At 49.0% G+C, this 17,623-nt stretch overlaps 1 protein-coding gene across 2 annotated transcripts in view; it reads right to left on the bottom strand.

Annotated features, from left to right (window-relative positions):
• Positions 1–809: 809 nt before the first annotated feature.
• TIAL1 (TIA1 cytotoxic granule associated RNA binding protein like 1) overlaps positions 810–17,623 on the bottom strand; it is a 109,231-nt gene continuing 92,417 nt past the window's right edge. The window contains exons 6-12 of one of the 2 annotated variants that reach the window (XM_056552754.1): positions 12,102–12,177; positions 11,916–12,024; positions 11,731–11,844; positions 11,236–11,320; positions 11,029–11,152; positions 1,866–2,005; positions 810–1,793 (exon numbers count right to left, since the gene is read on the bottom strand). In XM_056552754.1, the coding sequence (XP_056408729.1) occupies positions 1,673–1,793; positions 1,866–2,005; positions 11,029–11,152; positions 11,236–11,320; positions 11,731–11,844; positions 11,916–12,024; positions 12,102–12,177 (769 nt within the window). In that variant the 3' untranslated portion in view covers positions 810–1,672. The remainder of the gene's footprint in view (positions 1,794–1,865; positions 2,006–11,028; positions 11,153–11,235; positions 11,321–11,730; positions 11,845–11,915; positions 12,025–12,101; positions 12,178–17,623) is intronic. The other variant, XM_056552755.1, reaches the window with a different exon arrangement.

Here is a 17,623-nt window from a genome sequence, read left to right as displayed (position 1 = left end):
AAAATGGCCGGGTCCTACAGTGAAAATTGGCTGGGTCCTTAAGGGGTTAAAGATTAGGCCTCAGAATCACAGCGCACCTTTGCCACGACTGACCAAATTGCAGCATCTGGTAAGAGAAAATCCCAGCAGAAAACATGATGAGGACAATCTGAGTCTGTCTCCAGTATTGTAATCCGTTCTGGTTTATGATATTTTCCATGGTGGACATTCTACTTACAATCTTCTGCTTTTATTGCTATCTTGATCTTTTATTTTTGGAATTTTTGAAGTAATTATGTTAAAGGCTGAAACTGCTGTGACCAATTGGATCCAGTATAGCGAACAGTGTGGGACTTGCAGCAAGATACATCCAACCGGTTACACCAGAGAGGAAAGCTCTGCAGAATAAGGGCTGCAGTAGACATTCAGGAGGAAATCCCCGGCACATATTCCTCATATGATTCCATACTGAGTCCAGACACAAGAGCGCAGCATGTGGGAAGAGATGCAGAAGAACGTCACAGAATAGGAGACATTACTCCAGCTGTAGAGGCACTGACCCCGACAAAATACTGACAATTCTTCTCCCAAAGCTTATTATGCCAGGCTGGAGGCCAGGGCTGTGGGCGCTGCTGCCAGGCCGGGGGCTGTGGGCGCTGCTGCCAGGCCGGGGGCTGTGGGCGCTGCTGTCAGGCTGTAGGTCGGGACTAGGAGGCAGTGGGGTAATCCAAATGAGATACTGGTCCCTGGACAAGAACAATTTGAGTATACGACGATTATCTCCCCCCCCCCCCCCCCCCCCCGCCCCCGGCATAGGATTATAGTGAAGGAGGCGCCATTGTTTGATTCTATCATTAAAAATTTATTGGCAAGTTATAATTGGGTTAAAAAATAAAGATAATCCTCAAATAAAATGTGGTTGAGTGTTTGCCTCCACAATATGAGTGGCGTCAGCACGGGATTCAGCCAACCTCAAAAAAAGGTTAAATTATCAAATCTGGTTAAAAAAATAAAAACAACAGTTATAGAGGAAAAAAATCCTCTTATTAACCCAAAAGAACTCACCTAAACGTAAACAATGAATTTACATATGGGGAGGGGCACAGAAAGTGAATTAAGGCTTCTCTGGGATCCGTGACTTCTCTTCCATTGACCCAGTTCTTACAGACTCCATATTGTAGAAGTGATGGGCTGTATGCAGCATGCAGGGAACATCTATATACACATCCAAGGAGGAAAGACATGTGATGTGGAGCGGACAGAGCTGCGATCGCATACAAAACCTTTGCGTTATATACACAGAACACATATTGCTACAGAGCGCCTCACGCCGGGCCCTCAGACACCACGTCTGCAATCAGCTTGTGGAGACAGGAAGAACTACAGGGGGCTCCTCCACCCACATCTCTGAAATGGCTTTTATTGTGTACAGAAGGAAATCTGAATTTAAGACCAGTCCTGAACTTCAGGGGGAAAAAGGTTTCTTAAAAAGCAAAAAATAAAATAAAAAACCAAAAAAAAAAAAAAACGACCAGTCCATTAGATGATAGCGGTGGCAGCGGCTGCACAACGGTTTGAGCTTAAAATAAATATAGTCTATGGATTCCCCTCCTGCGTCGGCCTCCATTAGGCCCCAGTTAGTATCCTCCAGGTAACAAGCCGCTGCGGATTATAGACATTTGGTAAAGTTCTTTCATTGGGTTTGGTAACTGGCCATACTGTACCCGGGTGGGTTCTGTATCACTGGAGGACCCTGTGCTGGAGGGGGAGGCTGAGCGCTGAAGCCCCCCATCCATGTGGCTGACTGTGACTGTCTGCAAAACAAGAAATGGCAATAAGGGGAGAAAGTCTGTAAGGCAATGCCCATCACACAGCACGACACTTACTCTACGCCAAAACTCTGCTGATTCCAGCTCTGTCCATACATGCCGTATGATGGCACCTGCCAGCCATTGGTGACATACTGGCCATACTGCTGGGGGCCCCCGTACATATGGCTCCACTGACCCCACTGACCGTAGTCTACCTGGAAAAGATGGAACAAATTATTACCTCAACTGAATAACAGACCAATCCGGAACTGAGCACATATGAGGGTCTAACGGGTGTCCCCAAATAGTCTGCAGCTGGAAAGAAATAAAACCTATACTTACCTGCCCCTCACCCCCCACAGCTTCCTAGATGAGAGGTCAAAGGAGCAACCTACAGCTTCTGTACAGGGACCAGAGGAGGTATCTACAGCTTCTGTACAGGGACCAGAGGAGGAACCTACAGCTTCTCTACAGGGACCAGAGGAGGAACCTACAGCTTCTGTACAGGGACCAGAGGAGGAACCTACAGCTTCTCTACAGGGACCAGAGGAGGAACCTACAGCTTCTCTACAGGGACCAGAGGAGGAACCTACAGCTTCTCTACAGGGAACAGAGGAGGAACCTACAGCTTCTCTACAGGGACCAGAGGAGGAACCTACAGCTTCTCTACAGGGACCAGAGGAGGAACCTACAGCTTCTCTACAGGGAACAGAGGAGGAACCTACAGCTTCTCTACAGGGACCAGAGGAGGTATATACAGCTTCTCTACAGGGACCAGAGGAGGTATATACAGCTTCTCTACAGGGAACAGAGGAGGAACCTACAGCTTCTCTACAGGGACCAGAGGAGGTATATACAGCTTCTCTACAGGGACCAGAGGAGGTATATACAGCTTCTCTACAGGGACCAGAGGAGGTATATACAGCTTCTCTACAGGGACCAGAGGAGATATATACAGCTTCTCTACAGGGACCAGAGGAGGTATATACAGCTTCTCTACAGGGACCAGAGGAGGTATATACAGCTTCTCTACAGGGACCAGAGGAGGTATATACAGCTTCTCTACAGGGACCAGAGGAGGTATATACAGCTTCTCTACAGGGACCAGAGGAGATATATACAGCTTCTCTACAGGGACCAGAGGAGGTATATACAGCTTCTCTACAGGGACCAGAGGAGGTATATACAGCTTCTCTTCAGCCCCAGCATTATATGAAGATATTGGGGACAAGAATTCTACTTTAAGCAATTAACTTAATTTATTTAGGGTAAACAAATTGCCTAAATTACACAATTCTGGACTCTGGTATTTATTTTACGTGTACGCCATTGCCTGTGCGGTTTAAGTAACGCTTTATTTTTATAGTTAAGACATTTGCGCAAGCGGCGATACCACATATGTTTATTTTTCTTTACATTTTTTTTTACGGGAAAAAGGGGTGATTCAAACTTTTATTATGGAAGGGGTTAATTCACATTAACTTTTATTATGGAAGGGGTTAATTCACATTAACTTTTTATTATTTATTTATTTTTATGTAATTTTTTATTCCCCATAGGAAACTATTACATGGAATCTTCTCATTGCAAACACTGATCTGTGCTATAGGAGTCACCATTACATTGGTCAGTGTTATCGGTGCTCGATTGCTTCAGGCTACTGAGGCTTCCAGGACCATCGAGCCACCGGTCAGACTGCGAGGAGGCAGGTAAGGACTGTTATCTCCGCTGATCGTGACACCATTTTGTATTATACATAACAGTCAGGCAGTGATATAGTGATATACAGCTGGGATAGGAGATATTTCTGATCCTCCCCCCCTCAGTGATATACAGCTGGGATAGGAGTTATTTCTGATCCCCCTACAGTGATATACAGCTGGGATAGGAGTTATTTCTGATCCCCCTCCAGTGATATACAGCTGGGATAGGAGTTATTTCTGATCCCCCCCCCCCCTCCAGTGATATACAGCTGGGATAGGAGTTATTTCTGATCCCCCTCCAGTGATATACAGCTGGGATAGGAGTTATTTCTGATCCCCTCCAGTGATATACAGCTGGGATAGGAGTTATTTCTGATCCCCCCCCAGTGATATACAGCTGGGATAGGAGTTATTTCTGATCCCTCCAGTGATATACAGCTGGGATAGGAGTTATTTCTGATCCCCTCCAGTGATATACAGCTGGGATAGGAGTTATTTCTGATCCCCCCCAGTGATGTACAGCTGGGATAGGAGTTATTTCTGATCCCCCTCCAGTGATATACAGCTGGGATAGGAGTTATTTCTGATCCCCCTCCAGTGATATACAGCTGGGATAGGAGTTATTTCTGATCCCCCTCCAGTGATATACAGCTGGGATAGGAGTTCTTTCTGATCCCCCCCCAGTGATATACAGCTGGGATAGGAGTTATTTCTGATCCCTCCAGTGATATACAGCTGGGATAGGAGTTATTTCTGATCCCCTCCAGTGATATACAGCTGGGATAGGAGTTATTTCTGATCCCCCCCAGTGATGTACAGCTGGGATAGGAGTTATTTCTGATCCCCCCAGTGATATACAGCTGGGATAGGAGTTATTTCTGATCCCCCCCCCTCCAGTGATATACAGCTGGGATAGGAGTTATTTCTGATCCCCCTCCAGTGATATACAGCTGGGATAGGAGTTCTTTCTGATCCCCCCCAGTGATATACAGCTGGGATAGGAGTTATTTCTGATCCCCCCAGTGATATACAGCTGGGATAGGAGTTATTTCTGATCCCCCTCCAGTGATATACAGCTGGGATAGGAGTTATTTCTGATCCCCCCCAGTGATATACAGCTGGGATAGGAGTTATTTCTGATCCCCCTCCAGTGATATACAGCCGGGATAGGAGTTATTTCTGATCACCCTCCAGTGATATACAGCTGGGATAGGAGTTATTTCTGATCCCCCCCCAGTGATATACAGCTGGGATAGGAGATATTTCTGATCCCCCCCCCCCCCTCCAGTGATATACAGCTGGGATAGGAGTTATTTCTGATCCCCCTCCAGTGATATACAGCTGGGATAGGAGTTATTTCTGATCCCCCTCCAGTGATATACAGCTGGGATAGGAGTTATTTCTGACCCCCCCCCCCCCAGTGATATACAGCTGGGATAGGAGTTATTTCTGACCCCCCCCCCCAGTGATATACAGCTGGGATAGGAGTTATTTCTGATCCCCCTCCAGTGATATACAGCTGGGATAGGAGTTATTTCTGATCCCCCCCCCCCTCCAGTGATATACAGCTGGGATAGGAGTTATTTCTGATCCCCCTCCAGTGATATACAGCTGGGATAGGAGTTATTTCTGATCCCCCTCCAGTGATATACAGCTGGGATAGGAGTTATTTCTGACCCCCCCCCCCCCCCAGTGATATACAGCTGGGATAGGAGTTATTTCTGACCCCCCCCCCCAGTGATATACAGCTGGGATAGGAGTTATTTCTGATCCCCCTCCAGTGATATACAGCTGGGATAGGAGTTATTTCTGATCCCCCCCCCAGTGATATACAGCTGGGATAGGAGTTATTTCTGATCCTGTCCAGTGATATACAGCTGGGATAGGAGTTATTTCTGACCCCCCCCCTCCAGTGATATACAGCTGGGATAGGAGTTATTTCTGATCCCCCTCCAGTGATATACAGCTGGGATAGGAGTTCTTTCTGATCCTGTCCAGTGATATACAGCTGGGATAGGAGTTATTTCTGATCCCCCTCCAGTGATATACAGCTGGGATAGGAGTTATTTCTGATCCCTCCAGTGATATACAGCTGGGATAGGAGTTATTTCTGATCCCCCTCCAGTGATATACAGCTGGGATAGGAGTTATTTCTGATCCCCCTCCAGTGATATACAGCTGGGATAGGAGTTATTTCTGATCCCCCTCCAGTGATATACAGCTGGGATAGGAGTTATTTCTGAACCCCCTCAGTGATATACAGCTGGGATAGGAGTTATTTCTGATCCCCCTCCAGTGATATACAGCTGGGACAGGAGTTATTTCTGATTTTCTGATCCCCCTCCAGTGATATACAGCTGGGATAGGAGTTATTTCAGATCCCCCTCCAGTGATATACAGCTGGGATAGGAGTTATTTCTGATCCCCCTCCAGTGATATACAGCTGGGATAGGAGTTATTTCTGATCCCCCTCCAGTGATATACAGCTGGGATAGGAGTTATTTCTGATCCCCCCCAGTGATATACAGCTGGGATAGGAGTTATTTCTGATCCCCCCCCCCCAGTGATATACAGCTGGGATAGGAGTTATTTCTGATCCCTCCAGTGATATACAGCTGGGATAGGAGTTATTTCTGATCCCCCCAGTGATATACAGCTGGGATAGGAGTTATTTCTGATCCCCCTCCAGTGATATACAGCTGGGATAGGAGTTATTTCTGATTTTCTGATCCCCCTCCAGTGATATACAGCTGGGATAGGAGTTATTTCTGATCCCCCCAGTGATATACAGCTGGGATAGGAATTATTTCTGATCCCCCTCCAGTGATATACAGCTGGGATAGGAGTTGTTTCTGATCCCCCCCCCCCAGTGATATACAGCTGGGATAGGAGTTATTTCTGACCCCCCCCCCCCCCCCTCCAGTGATATACAGCTGGGATAGGAGTTGTTTCTGACCCCCCCCCCAGTGATATACAGCTGGGATAGGAGTTATTTCTGATCCCCCCCCCCCCCCCCCCAGTGATATACAGCTGGGATAGGAGTTCTTTCTGATCCTGTCCAGTGATATACAGCTGGGATAGGAGTTATTTCTGATCCCCTCCAGTGATATACAGCTGGGATAGGAGTTATTTCTGATCCCCCTCCAGTGATATACAGCTGGGATAGGAGTTATTTCTGATCCCCTCCAGTGATATACAGCTGGGATAGGAGTTATTTCTGATCCCCCTCCAGTGATATACAGCTGGGATAGGAGTTATTTCTGATCCCCTCCAGTGATATACAGCTGGGATAGGAGTTATTTCTGATCCCCCTCCAGTGATATACAGCTGGGATAGGAGTTATTTCTGATCCCCCTCCAGTGATATACAGCTGGGATAGGAGTTATTTCTGACCCCCCCCCCCTCCAGTGATATACAGCTGGGATAGGAGTTATTTCTGACCCCCCCCCCCCCCTCCAGTGATATACAGCTGGGATAGGAGTTATTTCTGATCCCTCCAGTGATATACAGCTGGGATAGGAGTTATTTCTGATCCCCCCAGTGATATACAGCTGGGATAGGAGTTATTTCTGATCCCCCTCCAGTGATATACAGCTGGGATAGGAGTTATTTCTGATCCTCCCAGTGATATACAGCTGGGATAGGAGTTATTTCTGATCCCCCCCCCCCCCCCCCCAGTGATATACAGCTGGGATAGGAGTTATTTCTGATCCCCCCCCCCCCCCCAGTGATATACAGCTGGGATAGAAGATATTTCTGATCCCCCTCCAGTGATACACAGCTGGGATAGGAGTTATTTCTGATCCCCCTCCAGTGATATACAGTTGGGATAGGAGTTATTTCTGATCCCCCCCCCAGTGATATACAGCTGGGATAGGAGACATTTCTGATCCCCCTCCAGTGATATACAGCTGGGATAGGAGTTATTTCTGATCCCCCCCCCAGTGATATACAGCTGGGATAGGAGTTATTTCTGATCCCCCCCCCCTCCAGTGATATACAGCTGGGATAGGAGTTGTTTCTGAACCCCCCCCAGTGATATACAGCTGGGATAGGAGTTATTTCTGATCCCCCCCCCCCCCCCAGTGATATACAGCTGGGATAGGAGTTATTTCTGATCCCCCCAGTGATATACAGCTGGGATAGGAGTTATTTCTGATCCCCCTCCAGTGATATACAGCTGGGATAGGAGTTATTTCTGATCCCCCTCGAGTGATATACAGCTGGGATAGGAGTTATTTCTGACCCCCCCCCCTCCAGTGATATACAGCTGGGATAGGAGTTATTTCTGACCCCCCCCCTCCAGTGATATACAGCTGGGATAGGAGTTATTTCTGACCCCCCCCCCCCTCCAGTGATATACAGCTGGGATAGGAGTTATTTCTGATCCCCCTCAGTGATATACAGCTGGGATAGGAGTTATTTCTGATCCCCCCCAGTGATATACAGCTGGGATAGGAGTTATTTCTGATCCCCCTCCAGTGATATACAGCTGGGATAGGAGTTATTTCTGATCACCCCAGTGATATACAGATGGGATAGGAGTTATTTCTGATCCCCCCTCCAGTGATATACAGCTGGGATAGGAGTTATTTCTGATCCCCCCTCCAGTGATATACAGCTGGGATAGGAGTTATTTCTGATCCCCCCCCCCCCCCGTGATATACAGCTGGGATAGGAGTTATTTCTGATCCCCCCCAGTGAAATACAGCTCGGATAGGAGTTATTTCTGATCCCTCCAGTGATATACAGCTGGGATAGGAGTTATTTCTGATCCCCCCTCAAGTGATATACAGCTGGGATAGGAGTTATTTCTGATCCCCCCTCCAGTGATATACAGCTGGGATAGGAGTTATTTCTGATACCCCCCCCCCCTCCAGTGATATACAGCTGGGATAGGAGTTATTTCTGATCCCCCCCCCCCGTGATATACAGCTGGGATAGGAGTTATTTCTGATCCCCCTCACCCCCCGTGAAATACAGCTGGGATAGGAGTTATTTCTGATCACCCCCCGCCCCCCCCCCCCCCCCCCCCGTGATATACAGCTGGGATAGGAGTTGTTTCTGATCCCCCTCCAGTGATATACAGCTGGGATAGGAGTTATTTCTGATCCCCCCCCCAGTGATATACAGCTGGGATAGGAGTTATTTCTGATCCCCCCCCCCCCCCAGTGATATACAGCTGGGATAGGAGTTATTTTTGATCCCCCCCCCCAGTGATATACAGCTGGGATAGGAGTTATTTCTGATCCCCCCCCCCTCAGTGATATACAGCTGGGATAGGAGTTATTTCTGATCCCCCCCCCCCTCAGTGATATACAGCTGGGATAGGAGTTATTTCTGATCCCCCATGTGATATACAGCTGGGATAGGAGTTATTTCTGACCCCCCCCCCCCCCCCAGTGATATACAGCTGGGATAGGAGTTATTTCTGATCCCCCCCCCCCCCCCCAGTGATATACAGCTGGGATAGGAGTTATTTCTGATCCTGTCCAGTGAAATACAGCTGGGATAGGAGTTATTTCTGATCCCCCCCAGTGATATACAGCTGGGATAGGAGTTATTTCTGATCCCCCCCAGTGATATACAGCTGGGATAGGAGTTATTTCTGATCCCCCTCCAGTGATATACAGCTGGGATAGGAGTTATTTCTGATCCCTCCAGTGATATACAGCTGGGATAGGAGTTATTTCTGATCCCCCCCCCCCCCTCCAGTGATATACAGCTGGGATAAGAGTTATTTCTGATCCCCCTCCAGTGATATACAGCTGGGATAGGAGTTATTTCTGATCCCTCCAGTGATATACAGCTGGGATAGGAGTAATTTCTGATCCCCCCCAGTGATATACAGCTGGGATAGGAGTTATTTCCGATCCCCATCCAGTGATATACAGCTGGGATAGGAGTAATTTCTGATCCCCCCCAGTGATATACAGCTGGGATAGGAGTTATTTCTGACCCCCCTCCAGTGATATACAGCTGGGATAGGAATAATTTCTGATCCCCCCCAGTGATATACAGCTGGGATAGGAGTTATTTCTTATCCCCCTCAGTGATATACAGCTGGGATAGGAGTTATATCTGATCCCCCTCAGTGATATACAGCTGGGATAGGAGTTATTTCTGATCCCCCTCAGTGATATACAGCTGGGATAGGAGTTATATCTGATCCCCCCAGTGATATACAGCTGGGATAGGAGTTATTTCTGATCCCGTCCAGTGATATACAGCTGGGATAGGAGTTATTTCTGAACCCCCTCAGTGATATACAGCTGGGATAGGAGTTATTTCTGATCCCCCCAGTGATATACAGCTGGGATAGGAGTTATTTCTGATCCCCCCCCCCCCAGTGATATACAGCTGGGATAGGAGTTATTTCTGATCCCCTCCAGTGATATACAGCTGGGATAGGAGTTATTTCTGATCCCTCCAGTGATATACAGCTGGGATAGGAGTTATTTCTGATCCCCCCCAGTGATATACAGCTGGGATAGGAGTTAATTCTGACCCCCCCAGTGATATACAGCTGGGATAGGAGATATTTCTGATCCCCCCCAGTGATATACAGCTGGGATGGGAGTTATTTCTGATCCCCCTCCAGTGATATACAGCTGGGATAGGAGTTATTTCTGATCTCCACCAGTGATATACAGCTGGGATAGGAGTTATTTCTGACCCCCCCCCCAATGATATACTGCTGGGATAGGAGTTATTTCTGATCCCCCCCCAGTGATATACAGCTGGGATAGGAGTTATTTCTGATCCCCCCCCCCCCCCAGTGATATACAGCTGGGGTAGGAGTTATTTCTGATCCCCCTCAGTGATATACAGCTGGGATAGGAGTTATTTCTGATCCCCCTCAGTGATATACAGCTGGGGTAGGAGTTATTTCTGATCCCCCCCAGTGATATACAGCTGGGATAGGAGTTATTTCTGATCCCCCGCCCTCAGTGATATACAGCTGGGATAGGAGTTCTTTCTGATCCCCCCCCCCCCCCAGTGATATACTGCTGGGATAGGAGTTATTTCTGATCCCCCGCCCTCAGTGATATACAGCTGGGATAGGAGTTCTTTCTGATTCCCCCCCCCCCCCAGTGATATACTGCTGGGATAGGAGTTATTTCTGATCCCCCCCCCCCCCCCCCAGTGATATACAGCTGGGATAGGAGTTATTTCTGATCCCCCCAGTGATATACAGCTGAGATATGAGTTATTTCTGATCCCGTCCAGTGATATACAAACGACATGCCTAAGTCATAAAATGATCAATTTGTGGCGATTATTACCTGCAGGCCGTGCTGAAAATGAAAAGATGGCGGCATAAAGGGATAAAATTTTCCCAAGAACACAAACCTTTTAGGGTCACCCTATATATGTGCTCTGTGTGCTGATGCAGCGCCCCCTATACTAACTTATAAGCTCTAAGGTGAGTCCAATAGTAAGTTCTCACTTGTTACTAAAAGATTATATTATACATAAAATACAGTCAGCCAAGAACTGACCCTACAACATGTGGGCCACCGTATGACTCTTACTTGCTGGAAATTTTTTGTCATGTCTGGAGTCTCTTTGCCCCAGTAACACTTCACCACATGACCCTCTATAGTGGTCCCATTCACAGACACTATGGCATGGGCAGCGCTGTCATGGTTGGAAAACCTGAAGGAGAGACAAAGCAAAAAATGTAAAGTGGTCAGCGACTTGTGGTCAGTGATCTGTATATGGCTGCAGCATCTACTTACCTAATGAAAGAATAGCCTTTCTCAGGAAAAACCCGGATTTCCATGATCTGACCAAACACTCCAAACGTCTGCCGCATCAGCTGATCTGTAAGACAGGAGTGCACAAATAAATCCAAATGATCCCAAGAGCAATGCGTCACATCTCTGAGTATCCCAGATATAAGTAGATGGTGAGATGTGAGTGTTCTGTCTACACATTGGGGGCGCACACTGCCTGGAGCAATGTGATCAGACGGCATTTAAGATCCCATAAATCAGAGCTTGGACAAGACCAGTTTCTGAGGTCCTAGTGGAATCCAGAAGACAAAGGGAAGTAAGTGCAGCAGCGCTTTAGAATCTGAACCCACAGTAGACAGTAGAATCTGAGAATCGCACCTAAGATTTTGAAGCGCGGCTTCTTTTTATCCAGGAAATTTACAATGTACACAAGACAGGAACTCATCCTCATGTACCATGAAAGTGCAGTAGGACGGTCTGTATGGAGTGTGCACTCACCTGTTAATCCAGAGCCGATACCCCCACAGTACACGGTACAATTCTTGGGGCTGGACTGATTGACGACATCTTCAAACCTCAGCTGTTTGGAGTTATCTGAAGTGAGAGAAGATCCTGCACATTATTCAGCAGCTTTACAGCTACGCTCAGCACTAGAGCGCCAGATTGAGGACCATGACACTCACTTTCCTGGGTGCTTTTGGGTGCAGGGGGTTTGCGCGTTGCCCAGTTAGTTCTAATCTGCCGTCCGCCCAACCATTGACCTCCCATGTGCACAATAGCGTTCTCTGCATCCTGAGAGAAGAGCACGGATAAGCCCAGAGACACACAAGAGCATAAAGGACGAGGCTGCGACACAGACCTCCACTTACCAGCTTGTTATAGAAGGACACAAAGCCGTAGCCCTTGGATTTCCCTGTGGCCATATCCTTCACCACCCGGGCATCACTGTGAGAAGAAAGCACAGATGATAAGACCAAGAAGGCAGCAGGAGACCACGCTGTAAATCATCAATACAGATCTATAAGGAACCACACACACTGTGAAGACAGCCTCCTCTGCATCTGGCCTAACACTGCCCGTAATCCTACCGCTAGATGGCTAGCACCTTGCCTAGCCTGCCACAATGTACATTCTATCTACGGCACACAGCGTTAATATTAACATGGAATTAACATGCAACCTAGTGTTAGGCTACCCTGCACAACGCTCTGGCTAGGCTACGCACTCACAGTCCTGGCTCACCATGCACTCACTAAAATCAATGGCTTCAGAATATATGAAATATCAAAATTGAAAAAGAGGAAAAAGTAGGAATTAAAAGGCATACATGGCCTGTTAACAGATTTCTTTATTTTTCTTGGTCAATTCTTTACCACCATTTTGGAGTTTGGGCAGCTGTAAATTTTGAAAAATTGACATTTTCAGAAAATTTAAGAAAGGAGAATAAAACTAAAGAACAATAAGTTCAGCACACCAGTACAAAACAACAAAACTTACACAGAGATGTAATCTGCACTGAATAGAGAATGAGATAACTGCATATATATCAAGAGAACGCAGAGAAATAAGAATAAATAGAAGAGAATAAAAAAAGCTACAACTGAGTCCAAGTGTGTACAGTTCCTTGCTGAAAGCGCCAAGATACCGTCCATCTACCAGCAATTCTGCAAAATAATCAGAATGCTATTCAGTATAATGGTGAGCGGGAGTGAGGAAAGACTTACACCCTGCTATACGACTTACCCAAGAGCGCAGACACAGCCGCAAAACACAGGGATCCGGCTGGGGACCAGGGGGCTGTCTGTGGGGAGAGCACTGGTGGGCCGCCACGGAGACACCTGGATAGGGGCACCCTGTAGTGGTGACCAGTTATAATGGGGACACTGGTGGGCCGCCACGGAGATACCTGGATAGGGGGCACCCTGTAGTGGTGACCAGTTATAATGGGGACACTGGTGGGCCGCCACGGATATACCGGGATAGGGAGCACCCTGTAGTGGTGACCAGTTATAATGGGGACACTGGTGGGCCGCCACGGATATACCGGGATAGGGAGCACCCTGTAGTGGTGAAAAGTTATAATGGGGACACTGGTGGGCAGACACGGATATACCTGGATAGGGAGCACCCTGTAATGGTGACCAGTTATAAGGGGGACACTGGTGGGAAGACACGGATAAACCGGGATAGGGAGCACCCTGTAGTGGTGACCAGTTATAATGGGGACACTGGTGGGCCGCCACGGATATACCTGGATAGGGAGCACCCTGTAATGGTGACCAGTTATAATGGGGACACTGGTGGGCAGACACGGATATACCTGGATAGGGGGCACCCTGTAATGGTGACCAGTTATAAGGGGGACACTGGTGGGAAGACACGGATAAACCGGGATAGGGAGCACCCTGTAGTGGTGACCAGTTATAATGGGGACACTGGTGGGCCGCCACGGATATACCTGGATAGGGGGAACCCTGTAATGGTGACCAGTTATAATGAGGACACTGGTGGGCAGACACTGATATAGCTGGATAGGGGGAACCCTGTAGTGGTGACCAGTTATAATGGGGACACTGGTGGGCAGACACGGATATACCTGGATAGGGAGCACCCTGTAATGGTGACCAGTTATAAGGGGGACACTGGTGGGAAGACACGGATAAACCGGGATAGGGAGCACCCTGTAGTGGTGACCAGTTATAATGGGGACACTGGTGGGCCGCCACGGATATACCTGGATAGGGAGCACCCTGTAATGGTGACCAGTTATAATGGGGACACTGGTGGGCAGACACGGATATACCTGGATAGGGGGCACCCTGTAATGGTGACCAGTTATAAGGGGGACACTGGTGGGAAGACACGGATAAACCGGGATAGGGAGCACCCTGTAGTGGTGACCAGTTATAATGGGGACACTGGTGGGCCGCCACGGATATACCTGGATAGGGAGCACCCTGTAATGGTGACCAGTTATAATGGGGACACTGGTGGGCAGACACGGATATACCTGGATAGGGGGCACCCTGTAATGGTGACCAGTTATAATGGGGACACTGGTGGGCAGACACGGATATACCGGGATAGGGAGCAACCTGTAGTGGTGACCAGTTATTATGGTGACACTGGTGGGCCGCCACGGATATACCTGGATAGGGAGCACCCTGTAGTGGTGACCAGTTATAATGGGGACACTGGTGGGCCGCCACGGATATACCTGGATAGGGAGCACCCTGTAATGGTGACCAGTTATTATGGGGACACTGGTGGGCCGCCACGGATATAAATGGATAGGGACCATCCTGTAGTGGTGACCAGTTATGGGGACACTGGTGGGCAGACACGGATATACCTGGATAGGGAGCACCCTGTAGTGGTGACCAGTTATAATGGGGACACTGGTGGGCCGCCACGGATATACCTGGATAGGGGGCACCCTGTAATGGTGACCAGTTATAATGGGGACACTGGTGGGAAGCCACGGATATACCTGGATAGGGAGCACCCTGTAGTGGTGACCAGTTATAATGGGGACACTGGTGGGCCGCCACGGATATACCTGGATAGGGAGCACCCTGTAATGGTGACCAGTTATTATGGGGACACTGGTGGGCCGCCACGGATATAAATGGATAGGGACCATCCTGTAGTGGTGACCAGTTATGGGGACACTGGTGGGCAGACACGGATATACCTGGATAGGGAGCACCCTGTAGTGGTGACCAGTTATAATGGGGACACTGGTGGGCCGCCACGGATATACCTGGATAGGGGGCACCCTGTAATGGTGACCAGTTATAATGGGGACACTGGTGGGCCGCCACGGATATACCTGGATAGGGGGCACCCTGTAGTGGTGACCAGTTATAATGGGGAGCACTGGTGGGCCGCCACGGATATACCTGGATAGGGAGCACCCTGTAGTGACCAGTTATAATGGGGACACTGGTGGGCAGTCACAGATATACCTGGATAGGGGGAACCCTGTAATGGTGACCAGTTATAATGAGGACACTGGTGGGCAGACACTGATATAGCTGGATAGGGGGAACCCTGTAGTGGTGACCAGTTATAATGGGGACACTGGTGGGCAGTCACAGATATACCTGGATAGGGGAAACCCTGTAATGGTGACCAGTTATAATGAGGACACTGGTGGGCAGACACTGATATAGCTGGATAGGGGGAACCCTGTAGTGGTGACCAGTTATAATGGAGAGCACTGGTGGGCAGACACGGATATAGCTGGATAGGGAGCAACCTGTAATGGTGACCAGTTATAATGAGGACACTGGTGGGCAGTCACAGTTATACCTGGATAGGGGAAACCCTGTAGTGGTGACCAGTTATAATGGGGAGACTGGTGGGCCGCCACGGATATACTTGGATAGGGGGCACCCTGTAGTGATGACCAGTTGTAATGGAGAGCACTGGTGGGCAGACACGGATATACCTGGATAGGGGGCACCCTGTAGTGGTGACCAGTTATAATGGGGACACTGGTGGGCATTCACAGATATACCTGGATAGGGGGCACCCTGTAGTGGTGACCAGTTATAATGGGGACACTGGTGGGCCGCCACGGATATACCTGGATAGGGAGCACCCTGTAGTGGTGACCAGCCATAATGGGGACACTGGTGGGCAGACACGGATATAGCTGGATAGGGGGCACCCTGTAATGGTGACCAGTTATAATGGGGACACTGGTGGGCAGACACGGATATAGCTGGATAGGGAGCACCCTGTAGTGGTGACCAGCTATAATGGGGACACTGGTGGGCAGACACGGATATAGCTGGATAGGGGGCACCCTGTAATGGTGACCAGTTATAATGGGGACACTGGTGGGCCGCCACGGATATACCTGGATAGGGAGCACCCTGTAGTGGTGACCAGTTATAATGGGGACACTGGTGGGCCGCCACGGATATACCTGGATAGGGAGCACCCTGTAATGGTGACCAGTTATAATGGGGACACTGGTGGGCCGCCACGGATATACCTGGATAGGGAGCACCCTGTAATGGTGACCAGTTATAATGAGGACACTGGTGGGCAGACACGGATATACCTGGATAGGGGGCACCCTGTAATGGTGACGAGTTATAATGGGGACACTGGTGGGCAGGCATGGATATAGCTGGATAGGGGGCACCCTGTAATGGTGACGAGTTATAATGGGGACACTGGTGGGCAGACACGGATATACCGGGATAGGGAGCAACCTGTAGTGGTGACCAGTTATTATGGTGACACTGGTGGACCGCCACGGATATACCTGAATAGGGAGCACCCTGTAGTGGTGACCAGTTATAATGGGGACACTGGTGGGCAGTCACAGATGTAGCTGGATAGGGGGCACCCTGTAATGGTGACCAGTTATAATGGGGACACTGGTGGGCCGCCACGGATATACCTGGATAGGGAGCACCCTGTAATGGTGACCAGTTATTATGGGGACACTGGTGGGCCGCCACGGATATAAATGGATAGGGACCATCCTGTAGTGGTGACCAGTTATGGGGACACTGGTGGGCAGACACGGATATACCTGGATAGGGAGCACCCTGTAGTGGTGACCAGTTATAATGGGGACACTGGTGGGCCGTCCACGGATATACCTGGATAGGGAGCACCCTGTAGTGACCAGTTATAATGGGGACACTGGTGGGCAGTCACAGATATACCTGGATAGGGGGCCCCCTGTAGTGGTGACCAGTTATAATGAGGACACTGGTGGGCAGACACGGATGTAGCTGGATAGGGGAAACCCTGTAATGGTGACCAGTTATAATGAGGACACTGGTGGGCAGACACGGATATAGCTGGATAGGGGGAACCCTGTAGTGGTGACCAGTTATAATGGGGACACTGGTGGGCAGACACAGATGTAGCTGGATAGGGGGAACCCTGTAATGGTGACCAGTTATAATGGGGACACTGGTGGGCCACCACGGATATACCTGGATAGGGAGCACCCTGTAATGGTGACCAGTTATAATGGAGAGCACTGGTGGGCAGACACGGATATAGCTGGATAGGGGGAACCCTGTAGTGGTGACCAGTTATAATGGGGACACTGGTGGGCAGACACGGATATACCTGGATAGGGAGCAACCTGTAATGGTGACCAGTTATAATGAGGACACTGGTGGGCAGTCACAGTTATACCTGGATAGGGGAAACCCTGTAGTGGTGACCAGTTATAATGGGGAGACTGGTGGGCCGCCACGGATATACTTGGATAGGGGGCACCCTGTAGTGATGACCAGTTGTAATGGAGAGCACTGGTGGGCAGACACGGATATACCTGGATAGGGGGCACCCTGTAGTGGTGACCAGTTATAATGAGGACACTGGTGGGCATTCACAGATATACCTGGATAGG

The sequence above is a fragment of the Hyla sarda genome, unplaced genomic scaffold (assembly GCF_029499605.1).
Source record: "Hyla sarda isolate aHylSar1 unplaced genomic scaffold, aHylSar1.hap1 scaffold_187, whole genome shotgun sequence".
NCBI lineage: Eukaryota > Metazoa > Chordata > Amphibia > Anura > Hylidae > Hyla > Hyla sarda.
This window is presented reverse-complemented; position numbering and strand designations above follow the sequence as displayed.